The 12,807-nt window shown below is 47.4% G+C and overlaps 1 protein-coding gene across 1 annotated transcript in view; it reads left to right on the forward strand.

Moving 5' to 3' along the window:
• The first annotated feature begins 4,487 nt into the window (after positions 1 to 4,487).
• Positions 4,488 to 12,807, forward strand: part of SUCLG1 (succinate-CoA ligase GDP/ADP-forming subunit alpha) — a 29,514-nt gene continuing 21,194 nt past the window's right edge. Inside the window, exons 1-2 of the mRNA XM_072951555.1 lie at positions 4,488 to 4,666; positions 12,324 to 12,427. Of these exons, the coding sequence (XP_072807656.1) occupies positions 4,570 to 4,666; positions 12,324 to 12,427 (201 nt within the window). The 5' untranslated portion in view covers positions 4,488 to 4,569. The remainder of the gene's footprint in view (positions 4,667 to 12,323; positions 12,428 to 12,807) is intronic.

Genomic DNA, 12,807 nt, shown 5'->3' on the forward strand with positions numbered 1-12,807 from the left:
TAAAGTCACAGTTTTAACCTCTTTTTTGTTTATTTAATTTCTTGGGTGGGAGATAATTAGGCTTTCTTTTAATGTATTTATTTTAATTTTTTTTTAACGGAGGTGCTGGGGATTGAACCCAGGACCTCACGCGTGCTAAGCACGTGCTCTACCACTGAGCTCTACCCTCTCCCCTTAACCTCTTTTTCAGAACTTAGTGTCACACCAGCATTTATCCTATAGTGATTAAAGGCTTTTGAACATGGAGACCTATCCGTCCATGAACAAGGAAGTCGGCTTTCATCAAATACCGACTCTGCCAGTGCCTTGACCTTGGACTTCCCAGCCTCCAGGACTGTGAGAAATCCGTTCCTCCTGTTTATAAGCCACCCGGGCTATGGTATTATTTTGTAACAGTCTGAATGGACTAAGACAGCACCCTACTTCAGCCAAACCCCATGGGGAAAAACATGGCCCCTATCAAGAAAGGCCAAGTGGGTAGCCCAAATTTCCATCCTTGCTTAAGGTATCCCCTTCTCCCCAAAGAAGACCTAGTGGGGAGCTGGCACCTTCATTCCCACTCATTAATAAGGAAGCCCTCTTCCAAGGGTATCCGTGGAGGTCAAGTGGGAATCTGGGCTTCTGCTCTCCCCTATCCTTCCTCCTTTCTTCCCGGGTGGTGTCGGAGTTGGCCAAATGGGAAGTAGAACTTTCAGCACCATTCAGTGGTAACAAGGCATCCGCCACCTCCTTGCATGTCCTGTAAATCTATAACTCTTAAAAAAGCCAGCTGCAAATGATGCTGTCTTCTTTCTCATCCTCTCATGGTTTTGCTAGGTGGCTGTATAGTCTCATCCTGGGAGGGGGGTGGGTGGAGGAAGCCAACAAAGGTGTAGAAACCAAGCCAACATGAACGAGCTCATTTCTAAATGTTTCCCAATTGGTAAATAGGGTGAAACACTGTCTCTTTGCAACATTCTGTTTTCCTCAATACCTGCTGGGAGGGCTGGCGTGTGTATGACAGGCATTCGGAGGAAAAGCAAGGCTTCAATTATGAGCTCCTAAGTACTACTGGCCAAAAGCAAGGAATTGCTAAATGCCAGGGCTACTGGGGGATCAGCTGGGGAGCTTTTTTAAAATATAAATTCCTGAGATTCACTTGGGAGATTCTGATTGCTTAGCTCCCGCAGAAGCATCACTGAGCCAAGGCCGCAGCGGCTGCTATTGGTTCCAACTGTCGCTCTGACTCAGAGCTGAGCCTAGGTGTTGAGGGATGTGGGTGATAATCCTTGGTCAGCTTCATTCTAAATATATGACCTAGGGCTTGTCCTTTCTCTCTGCTCTGGCTAGTATATTGGTTTTGAAGACAGAGAGGTTTTGCTTACCCAGTTTTCAGACTGATTATCAGAATAAAATAAAATGCAAGAGGAATCTGGAATTAAATAAAATGTGCTGCCCTCACTGCCATCTCCCACTTCTGTGACACTGGTGTTTTTAACTGCCTCCCCCTGGATGGCCAGAATCCCGCTGGCGGGAAAGCAAGCCAGGGAGACTTGGAAGGGCTCCCAAGTCCCCTCCGCGGAAGCTGTGCTCAGAACAGTACGATGGCCTCCGACCATGAGAACAGATCAATCGCAAGACCTGGAGTGTCCTTCAGAGCCGTGTCTGCCCCACCCTCCCCTTTCAGGAACCTCCTATATCTGTGATCACGCCCCTCCCAGGGCTGCTCACACACAGCGATGACCCACGTGGTGGGTATAGAGGCCTGACCATCTTGCCCGGTTCAGGGCAATTCTGAAGGGCGCTGGCTAAGGCTGCCATTGGGCCGGCACTGCATATGGACCTCTCCCTCTCTGCCCAGTCTTGCTCTCTTCCTTTCTTTCCAGCAGGACTTGGTCCCCGGGGTACTCCTGAACAGAGTGTTTACAGTCTCCTTCCCAGGGGACCAAATCTGCAACAGGGCTCAAGTATGGGGAGAGGAAATTATATTTGCAAACCACTTCTTCCAAAGGAGAGGTCAGAGCTCTCAACACTCCTGTGAGGGTGCAATGCAGAGCAAACCTCCCCTTCCGAGGAGCAGCAACCCTTCAAAGAACTGTACCAGGCTTTGAGGAGGGCTCTGTAAGCACATTCCAGAGGTCTCTGTCCTCATTCTTTAGGAAAGGCAGCCGGGCTCGCAGTGCCAGTCCCTGCAAGGGGCAGGGAAAGAGGCTGCCTCTGTTCACATCAGCCAATGACGCTGGCCGGTTCTTTCTTAAAATTGCACCGTGTGATTCTGTCTCTCTTTGAAGCTGTACTTCAGATGAAAATAACCCCCATCCCTTCCCCCAATTTTCCAAAAGCTGAAGCTCTGAGGTTAAGTGGTTCTGATTTATGTCTTAGCATCTTTCGTAAACCAGGCCAACGGCACTGGGCTCAGGCTCGCTCAGCAGCCCCAGAGGCCCTGGCCTCTCCTGGCTGCAGGATATTTCTCTCACATCACTAGGGATAAAACAGCTATCTTTCTTTTAAGAAGTTAACCTTTTTTTGGAGGGGGGAGGTAAATAGGTTGGTTTGTTTGTTTATTAATGGAGATATTGGGAATTGAACCCAGGACCTTGTGCATGCTAAGCATGCACTTTACCACTGAGCTATACCCTCCCCACAGAGAAGTTAGCCTTTTTAATTGTTTTTCCAGAAAGAAGTTGGCAGAACTGGGCCTAGATGCAGTGTTCTGAATGTCTGTGTCTCCCCCAAAGTCTTAAACCCCAGTGCAATGGTTTTAGGAGGAGGGGCTTTGGGGAGGTAATTAGGTCATGAGGGTGATACCCGCATGAACGGGATTAGTGCCCTCATAGTGGGGACCCGAGAGAGCTCTTTCTCCCTCTTTCTGCCATGTGAGGAAATAAGAAGACAGCAGTCTGCAACCCAGGAGAGGGCTCTCACCAGAAACTGACCATGCTGGCCCCCTGATCTTGGCCTTGCAGCCCCAGAACTTGAAAAATAAATATTATTGTTCATCGGGCACCCGGCAGTCCAAGCTACTTTGTGATAGCAGCCCCAGCTGACCACAGACTGCCTAGGAGAATACAGGCAAAGCTTTGGCACATTCAGATGGCAGCAGGAAGACACTCTGTAATAAAAACTGACGCTTTTCCTTCCATGTCTCCTTCTGTTCTTTGGCCCTCTCCTTACCAATACTGACACCTCTTCCCCTCACCAACTTCTGTTTGGCATTTTCAGTTCATAACCCCAGGAAAGGAATGCCTACCTCAAAGCTGCTGAGAATGACAGAAATAACTTCAATTTAGGGCAAAAATGTGAGTTAACGTCTCCAAGACCAGAAAAGGATCCTCAGGCTAGGGAAGAAGAGGGGAAGCCAGGAGAGCTTAAGTGTTATCCATTCCACTCTCTCAGCTTAGAGGTGGAAGGAGGTCAGTAGTCAAAAGAACCATCAGAAAGGTCTGGGGGACACATGAAACAGGGTTATTAGTCTGCTGAAGTTGCTGTAACAAAATACCACAGACTGAGTGGCTTAAGCCATAAACGTTTTTTTTTTTTCCCCCTCACAATTCTGCAGCCGGGAAGTCTAATACCAGGATGCTGGCCAGTTAGATTCCTGATGAGAGCTCTCCTCCTGGCTTTTTTAGCATAAAAGGAGCCTGAATTCTAACCTGGGGGAAGATGTTTGTCCAGGACATTAGTCTGCCATCTTCTCAGTCTGCGGTCTTTCAGAATAAAGTCGCTATTCCTTGCCCTGGCACCCTGTTTCCCAATTTATTAGCCTGCTGTGGGGGGAGCAGAACGGGTTTGAACTCCGTAACACTTCTAGAGCTCTTACAGAGGAGTGAACAAACAGGGAGCAGGCACTTTGCCCTGTAACTTCAGTCCTCCAGGATCTCCAGGGAGCCGGCACTCATTTACTTAGTGCTGGCCGAAGCTGCACGATAGCTTGTTTAACCAAAAGATCCATATTCCACGAAGTGAGGTGCCAGGAAGGTAGCTTTGAGTCCTCCTCGTCACGTCCCTACCCTCACGGGACACTAGCAGGAGCTCAGATTCGCCGCTACCTTCGGAAATCCCTCCTGGTCCTAGCAAGGGTGGGCGGTGAGCAGCAGCATCCTCTCCATATGGCAGATGAGGAAGACGAAAGCGCAGCCTGGCCTTGGAAGGAACACGAAAAGTTCTTCTCTGCCCTTTGCACCTCGCCTCACTGTTTCCTCACTTCTTTTTAACACCACCTCCTGGGTCTGATTCCCTCTTCCTCCTTCGCTCCGCTTCCCGCCGGACCCCCGACGGAAACTACTGACAAGTTGCGGCCATCAAACTACATTTCCCACAATGCCCCGCGCCGAGGGGCCTCAGTGGGGTTTCCCCTGGGCTGCCGGTGTCATTAATGTTGAATCAAACTCACGTTTCCGGGGAAGAGCCAAGTTAGTGTCCACTTTTCCGCTAATAAGCCTTTTCCTTCTCCCTTCTGCGATACCCAGTGTTGGGTGACGAGGCCTCTGCGGGAGCACATTCATTCCGGCGAACTCTCTGGCCACCCGCTCCCTCCCCGCGCCCCGGCGCCGGCCTGGATCCTCGGGGGCCTGGGAGTGTCATTGGCGGATGACCGCAGCCCTCGCCGCTGCCCCTGCCGCCGCGACCATGGCCTCTGGCAGCAGCGGCCTCGCCGCCGCCCGCCTCCTGTCGCGCTCCTTCCTCCGTGAGTCCGGCCAGGGCTCTTTCCTCCAAACCTCCGCGAGTCCCCGGCCCCGCCGGGCCCACCGCCCTGGTCCAGGCCGCGGCTGGGCCCTCCGGGGCGGGACTTCGGCGGGGGCCCTAAGTCGGGACCCTCTGGGGTGGAGGGAGCTTTTCAGAATTACGGGGCGGGGGGCCTGGCTTAGGCTGCTGGCGGGTGGGGTCGTGGAGTGGTTGAGCCAGGATTCGGGTGTGGGAGCCCCGCAGACCTGGGGGCAGGCCCTTGATCCCGCAGTGATGAGTGGTAGCTGGCTGGGGGCGACGTCTAGACTGGCCCTTTGGGGAGTGAGAGATGAGGTGGTCCCGGATGAACTCAGCTGCGAGGGTGAGTGTCTGGGTTGAGAGACAGGGGGAAGATACCAGAAGGAAATTGGAGGGTGAGGCTGAGCCTTGTGCAGGGCGGTCCTACACTTCGAATTGTACTTTCCGTAGACTGTAGGGTCAGTATGCGGAAGGATTCTGCACCTGGAGTCGGCACAGACCTAGAAAACCCCTAGAAGCTGAGGGTTGGCTGGGACCTTGATCAACTTGATTTGCAATGTCTCCACCAGGTGGTGCGAATTTTTCACTTCCTCAGAACTTAATACCCAAGGTTGCTGTTAACGCTGACTGTTGAAAATTCTTGTTATGTTCAAAGTCTCTGTGATTATTAGGTAGTTTGTGTAGGAAAGGACTTTGGAATCAGCCACATCAGGGTTTGAAGTATGGCTAGTTCTGTACAGTCTGCGTACTGACTCTGGGGATGTTTCTAAATCTACTCCTCAATTTTTGTTTCAAATCCCTTGAAAATACTACCATATTTTATGACTTGTAAGATACGCTGTTATTTTGCCTACCACTAATGGTGGAAAATGATTGCTAGTTAAAATTGTGACACACCATTGGTTGTCAGTTGCATACTCTAAGAAATGTTAAAAAAAAAAAAAGTAAAAAAAAATATGGATCCTAGAAATGATGACGTACGGGATGATCTGGGTTTACCATGCAGATTAAGTGAAACAATTTATGTAAAGCGTTTGGGACATAATAGACACTCAACCAAAGTTAGTTTTCTTCTTTCTAATTCTACTGGTGGTGCTGAATACTGGATGTGACTTAATTCGTTTCTTGCAAAGATTACACTCTAAAAGTGTACAGGGATGATAAAAGTGTACTCAGTAGCTACTCTTAGTTGTCAGATCACATGAGGACAAACTTTGGCAGGTAGGAAGAAGTTGGGTTTATTTGGGAAAGTTTGCTGGAGATTTTTGTTATGTGTTTTAAAACATAACTAAGGGTGTTGTAGACCGAAGGTGAAAAGGGATTAGTTATACCCATGTCTTTCTCTTCTGGGGTCTTGCTCATCTGAGTTTCTGAAAAATCCTTGGATTGGGTAGGTCTGCTGTCTTAGGAGAGTCTGGAGAAGAAAGGAAGTGTCTAGAAAATCAGGATCTTGGATCTCGCCTTAGCAATACCTAACAGTCCTCTTACAGAGCGGGAACTTCTTTATTCCTAGATGCAGGATCCTGGGGCCTTAAGAGATCATCTAGTTTAGCTTCCTGTTGTTGGCCTTCAGTTGTCCCAGTCATGTGATTAACCTGACACTAAGGCTCTGAGGGGTCAGATCTAAACCAAGCTATCTCCTATATTAGAAAGGTTACAAACTACAGGGTTAATGTTTAAAAACCTCTGAATCCCCCAAATCTTCTTTTTCCCATGCCATATTTCTAAGCCCATTTCCAATCCCCCCAAAAACAGCAGCCACAACAATGTCACCTTGCACACTGTTTTTTTGAAGGTGATCACAGTTTATTTAGGCTCTGAGGTCACAAATAGAACTTGAGTTGCTAGGGAATTTTGTTCCCTCTACTAAGTTTTAATTAATGGTACATTTTGTGTTGAAGGTCATATGTGTCGCAATATTGATTTGAGTTAGAAAAAAACCAAAACCCAAACGCCTGTAGATGCCTCCCAGAGACCTGCTGGGGGCAGCCTAGAATGTTTAGAAATTCCTGAGCCCCCAAAACAGTTCTTATGAAAAAGGAGAAAGAACCCAGTTGAAGTGGTGAGAGAAAAGAAAATGAAAAATAAGAAAGATTTCCTCCATGAGAAACTTTGAGGATTTCTTAAGCACCTTTGGAATTGAAATAGTGAAGATTTTCAAGAAGTATAAGGTAGTGCAGGATCATTTTGAACATAAACCAGTAGTTCCTATCAGTTGGGTCTTTGAGAATAAATAGGGACTAAGAGCAAGTATTTATTTTTATATAGTTTTTAATTTGAATGGTGGGTCGTTTGGGGTTTGGAAGTAAGTGGCCGCTGAGCTGTTCTGCGGTACTTGAAGGTTTTACAGGAAAGGGACCGCAGCAGCCTGTGTAATGCATATGATTAGTAAGTACATGTGTCTTAACGTCAGGAGCACATACCACCTTACAGATGGACAGCCTGAGAGGTGGAGGAGGAGTATTTTCATGAACGGAGTCTCAGGGTACTTGTTCAGAGCACACTGCTGGTCACACGACGCCATGGTTTGAGTCCCGTCTGGGCAGGTGCTTTTTGGCCATAGCTCGCATCCCTCATCCCACATCCCACAGCCATATTATAAGTGACGTAGTTACTCTCTGTGGGGAAGAGGACTCCACATGTGGCTGACGGATACGGATTTAGCTCTCAGACGACTCGGGCCTTTTCCTTCATGGCCTTTATTACAGTTTGCACTTTTGTGGCTTTTGCGTCTCTTTGTTTAATGTTTAGTTGTCTTCCAGGACCGGAAGCTTCCTGTGGGTAGGGCCTCCGCCATCTTCTCCACCCCCGAGGCCCTGGTGCCTGGCGGATCGCCTGGCGCAATGAACATCTCAAGGCAGCTTGGGCTTTTCATTTCATGTCAGCCGCGATAATGATAAAAAGAGCTAAGAGTGAAATAGCACTTCTCTACCCCAGTTATTATCCTGCCTGCTCCGTATATTGTATTATTAACTCATCTAATTCTCATATTGCCCATGAGGTACATAATATTATTACTCTCCCCATATTTACAGTGAGGCTGCACTTTTAAAAAAGTTGTCGATGTTAAAAATTCACTAGCATACGTGTGCATACGGCACGTTATATGTAGACGTGGATCAGTGTATTTACGCGTAAGCATATATGAGCTATGCATAAGAACACAGAACATTTCTGATTAGACTTACTTGATTTTAATGTATGAATTGCATCTTCTCTCTTTTTAGAAAATGATTTACCTTTGTGCTCACGTGGGATGTGAACCCATTTTGGGGAGTGTACAAGGCACTTTGCTACCCAATTTACAGGCCTCATGCCACCATCACAGCCTCCTCGTGGGCAGCTGTCATCCCATTTACAGATGGGAAGACGGAGGCTAAGGGAGATCAAAAGACCTGCTCCAGGTTACCTGGCTGGTGAGCGGCAGACTCAGGCCCATCTGGTTCCTGGGACTGTGTTTTCCAGCTGCTCCTGGGACACAATCCCAAGGTTAGGCTGGCCTGTTAGTAAGAGAAGGCAGCTCCACCACATTCCCTGGAGATGCCCCAGGGCCTGGCACCCATGGCCTTCACCATGGGGAAATTCTGCCTGGCGGCCGGCCTCGACCTTCCTTCCTGCTGCCCTCATGTTTAATTAAAAATACTCATTTTCTTCATATCAGTTAAGTCAGATATCTCCTCATGTGTTGCATTACCATTTGTCTGTCCCCAGTTGTGTTGCTCATTTGTGGCCTTTGTCCAGTTTTCTGTCTGGCTTTGGTCCCCTCCTTCCCCCCTCGTGTTGCTCAGGTTGCCAAGGTTGTCCTCCTTGCCTGTTACTTGTTACCAGACCGTCCTCCTGGCCTGTCACTGCCTTTATCTCTGCCTGTGCTGTATTTTGATTTAGGTCCTTTCTTTTCTCCTATAATGAAATCGTCCAGTTGTGTTACATTACTGCTTCCTGGATTTCATTTGTTTAAAAAAAAAAAGGTTAGCATTGAATTTGTACTGAATTGATACAGGTTGAGGACTGCTAGTAGCATATAGGGCTGGACTTCAGTACCATCTTTATACGAATTTTTGGGAAACCTATGATCTTTGCAGGTACAAAAATAGACGTAGGTTTTTCCCCCCTCTTTCCTGGTAAGTGGGAGTTTGAGATTGACATTTTCCAATTCACACAAAAAGAGTGGAACTTTTGATACTTAGCCCTTCTGTGTTTCTTCTCAGATCCTGTCTCATCCTGAAATTCAGTCAAACTTTTCCTGTGCAGCTACTCTGTAAGGTGCTGTACCACATGCCAGGGTGTACGAGACGTGGTCCTTTCCCTCACGGAGTTTACGGTTAAAAGTTCTGAAAGTATTGAGATGACGCTTAATCTTGCAAGCAATTTAGCCGGAAATAATTTTACATAGAAATAATGCAGTAAAGAGAGTAGCAAAGTGTTTACTCCCTTGAGTGGTGTTTACTATTAGATGTCACGTGAAAGTGTTTATAAGTTTCCTTCTTCTTAATCTCAGATCCCCTACAAACCCTTTGTTATAAGTCACAGATGTCGAGTGAAAATGTTTTAGTTTAATGTCAACTGACACGAATCGATACAAGTAAAATTCTCAGGAAATTTCATACACTGACTTGCTAATTGAAAGGTGGGAAATACTTGCGAGATGATTTGGCCACTGACATACGCCCTGTGTTCTAGGTTTACTTTCAGAAAATAAATAGCTTGCTCTAGTTACTCGGTGGTTTTGTCAGAGAGGTCAGGTTTGTATGTAAAACCGAACTATGGTTGGGCCTCTTTGAGCAGGAGACACAGCTGAAGGTTTGTACTGTAAACCACTTCGCATTCTTCAGCAGGAGCAGAATAGGCTTTTTTTTTTTTTTAAATTACTGACGGTATTTGATTGGTGATTTGGGTGGAGAGGAAATGAAGTAAGGAAAGAAAATGCACAGAGCCAGCCTCACAGATTTAATGTTTACAGCGGCTAGTAGTTTGAACCCTTTACCAGTGCAAATTGGAGGGTGGTGGGATGTGGGAGGGGAGGTGAAGAGGGGCCGAGGTGGGGGTGAGGAGAGGCTGCTTTCATGGGGGAGCCTCCAGCCTGCGATTCTGGGCCTTGGATTATCTAAGGTGGGGAAGAAAGAGGAGAATGACAGAAGTGGCTTAAAATTTGGTGAGTTTTACTTAGAATATAAGCATCTTTTGCGTTATTTCCATCTGAATGCACACAAATGGCCAACGAGAAAGAATTTCCTTGATTCTGTGATGTCAGCAGTGCTAAGATTTGTCATTGATTTGATGCCAGTATTACCTTAAAAATAGCCACCAGTTGTCACCTGTGTCGTGGTGGCGCAGAGCGTCGGGAGACTGAGGTCTCCCCACAGCCATGGCGGCTGGGAGAGTGTGCTTGGTGTGAAGGGCCAGAGACGGGGCAGGCTCGTCTTCTGGTGTGGGGTGAGGGTCTGGGATTAAGAGGGCATTTGTGGTGATTATGGACAGCAGGGCTTACTGAGCACCTCAAGATCTTCCTCTGGGTCTCATAAATGCATGAGTGTTTTAGCGTCCTTCATTCCAGTACCAGGGATGCCTCGTCTGGCCACAGTGCAGTCAGGAATCTCACTTCCTTATCTTTGAGCGTGTATTTGGGGTTAGCTCAGAGGTGGTGATAGTCTGTTGGTTCTACTCACCTGTGTGAGTCCGGGCTCGTACAGCAGGTGGGGAGATGACCTGCGGGCATACACGCATGGTGGATCGCCCAAGATCCTCTCCACTGGATGCCGTAGAATGGCAGGGTCAGTGCACAGGCTGAGCAATGCCAAGGGGCTAGGAGACTGCCTGGGAGCGGAGCTGCTACTCATCACACTCTCGGAAGTAGTCTGAGCCCCGAGATCTGGCGCCGTGAAGCCTCGAGCTCCGTCGAGTCGATCTGGGAGTTTGGGGTAGGAGCAGGTCATGGTCGTGTTTGTTCCAGTGTTGAGGCCGTACTTCGCAGATGCAGGCCGACCTGGCTTTGCTCAGGGTGACAAGGCACTCCTGCCCCTATGGAAGGAGAAGTGAACCGTGCGATGTCTCCTCTCCTGAGGTGGTGAGTGTAAGAGTGCTTGTGGAGAACTGAACTTGACCTTCAAAAGGCAAATGTTTCCTTTTTATCAAGTATGGGCTCCAGATACCCTGAGCTTATTTGATCTTGTAAATCAAATCTTGTTCTTTCGTGTCCGGAAACTGCTGATAGATGGACCATTTATTGAATATCCCAGGAATGGGAGGGACTGGGGGAGAAAGTTCTGCCCCAGGAACAGCAGCAGGGGAGGAAGGCTCGTCCACCAGGATCGTGGGGGTGGGGGTCCAGCTGGAAGAACTGGGAGTCAGGCCACGGGCTCCTGTTGTGTTCACTGACCCAGGTTTGGGTGCTTAGCTGGGCTCCCTGGGCCAGGACGCGACCCTCCGTGCTCGCCCAGGGCCCCTGGCTCCTCGTAGCCTAGTCTGAGGACTCAGCTGGGCTGTGTGCACACAGGATGCTCCTCTCCTGGCTGGTCAGGGTGAATTCTGGGCCTGTCTCTTCCTTAGAGGCACCAGGAACTCCAAAATTCAAAGTTGTTGGGAGCTGAGGTCAGTCAGTGAGTTGAAGATGAATCAAGGGGTGCTCACAGGGCCAGAAGCAGGTCAGTTATGGAACCTGAGGTCTGGATTTAGGAGGGCAGGAGGCGGGGATTCAAGACAAAAAGCACCGAGTGGACCCTGGACAACTTTGTGATGAGATGTTCTTTTCTAGCTTTCATGGGGGGCCTCAGTGGTAGGTGCTGGCACTTCCAAAAGGGCCAGGGGTGGGCCACAGAGGCAGCAGGTTGGGGCTTTATTGGGGGTTTTAAAGGTAGCCCACAATTTTAATTCATCTGTGCTCTACTTTCTATTTATTTTTGAAATATTGGGGAGCTGGCTTTAGGAAAGACTTAGATGTCTCAGTTTTCATTGAGGTCCATTGCTAAAAATAACTTAGGAATTTTTTTGCATGTTTCTCCCTCATCTTCTTTTCCTATTTATCTTATCTTCCCTGTTTCTTTCCTATGTAGGTCTTGAGTCTTAAGCAGAAGTAATTTTCGATTATATTTTAGACAAGTTTTATTCCATGCCTTCACATTTAATGTTAACACTTACTGTTAATATTATTACTGGGGAGTGAGTTGCAGAGTAGTCCTTCATGGTTCTGACAAAGTTTGCCTCTTAGCTCGTCTTTGTTTATAGATGTTGGGCTTAAAAATGTTGAGTCAAATGGGGAAAGCATGTGGCTGTTTAGTAAACACCATGAGTAGGAGTGACACCTAGGTTTTAGTCCCTGGGTTTAATTTGAGCTCTTTGTCTGAGCCCCAGTTTTCTTTCGGAGAAATGAAAATTATAAACTTAGCCTTTTCTTCCTCAATTCAGAAAAAGCTACAAGATTATGATTCTCAGTACAGAGGGGGTTCTGGAGGATAGAACAGTGTCTTTTTTTGTTTGTTTCTTTATTTCTGTAGTCAGTATGTCTCATTTCAAGAGTGACATTTGAAGTTACCATCATCACAAGATAGTGCTTGCATTAGAGGATTTTTTTTTGTCACCAGGTTAAATTCATAGTCCAAAAGTTTGGAGAAATTATAACGTGTCGTATTTTCTCTACTTTTCAGTGCAGAAGAACGGGATCCGGCACTGTACCTACACAGCTTCCCGGAAGCATCTCTATGTTGATAAAAATACGAAGGTGATTTGCCAGGGTTTCACTGGTAAGCAGGTATGTATATCAAGATTCTTTTTTTAAAGATGTGTATTAGAGGTACAAAAATATTGAACTATTTTCTATTTTTAAGATATTGTTAAAGTTATAATACATAGCAGGAAAGTATGCAGTATAGAGTGGAGGTGTGTCTTAGGAGGAGGTCAGGTGCGATAGTCAGCCTGTAAGATGAAAATTGTATTCAGTCTTACCTTGAAAATCCCTCCCTAGGAGTCTAGTGTTGTGTTGGAAACCCACATACTCTCTTTCAGCAAGGGAAAATGGATGGCTTGTGTTTAGGCCTTGAACAGAAAAAAATATGCAGTTACCACAGATCAGTGCCGGGCAATGCTGAAAGCCAGAGTGGCCCTGAGAACTGCGATGGGCAGAGGAGGCAG

The sequence above is a fragment of the Vicugna pacos genome, chromosome 28 (genome assembly GCF_048564905.1).
Source record: "Vicugna pacos chromosome 28, VicPac4, whole genome shotgun sequence".
Taxonomy (NCBI): Eukaryota; Metazoa; Chordata; class Mammalia; order Artiodactyla; family Camelidae; genus Vicugna; species Vicugna pacos.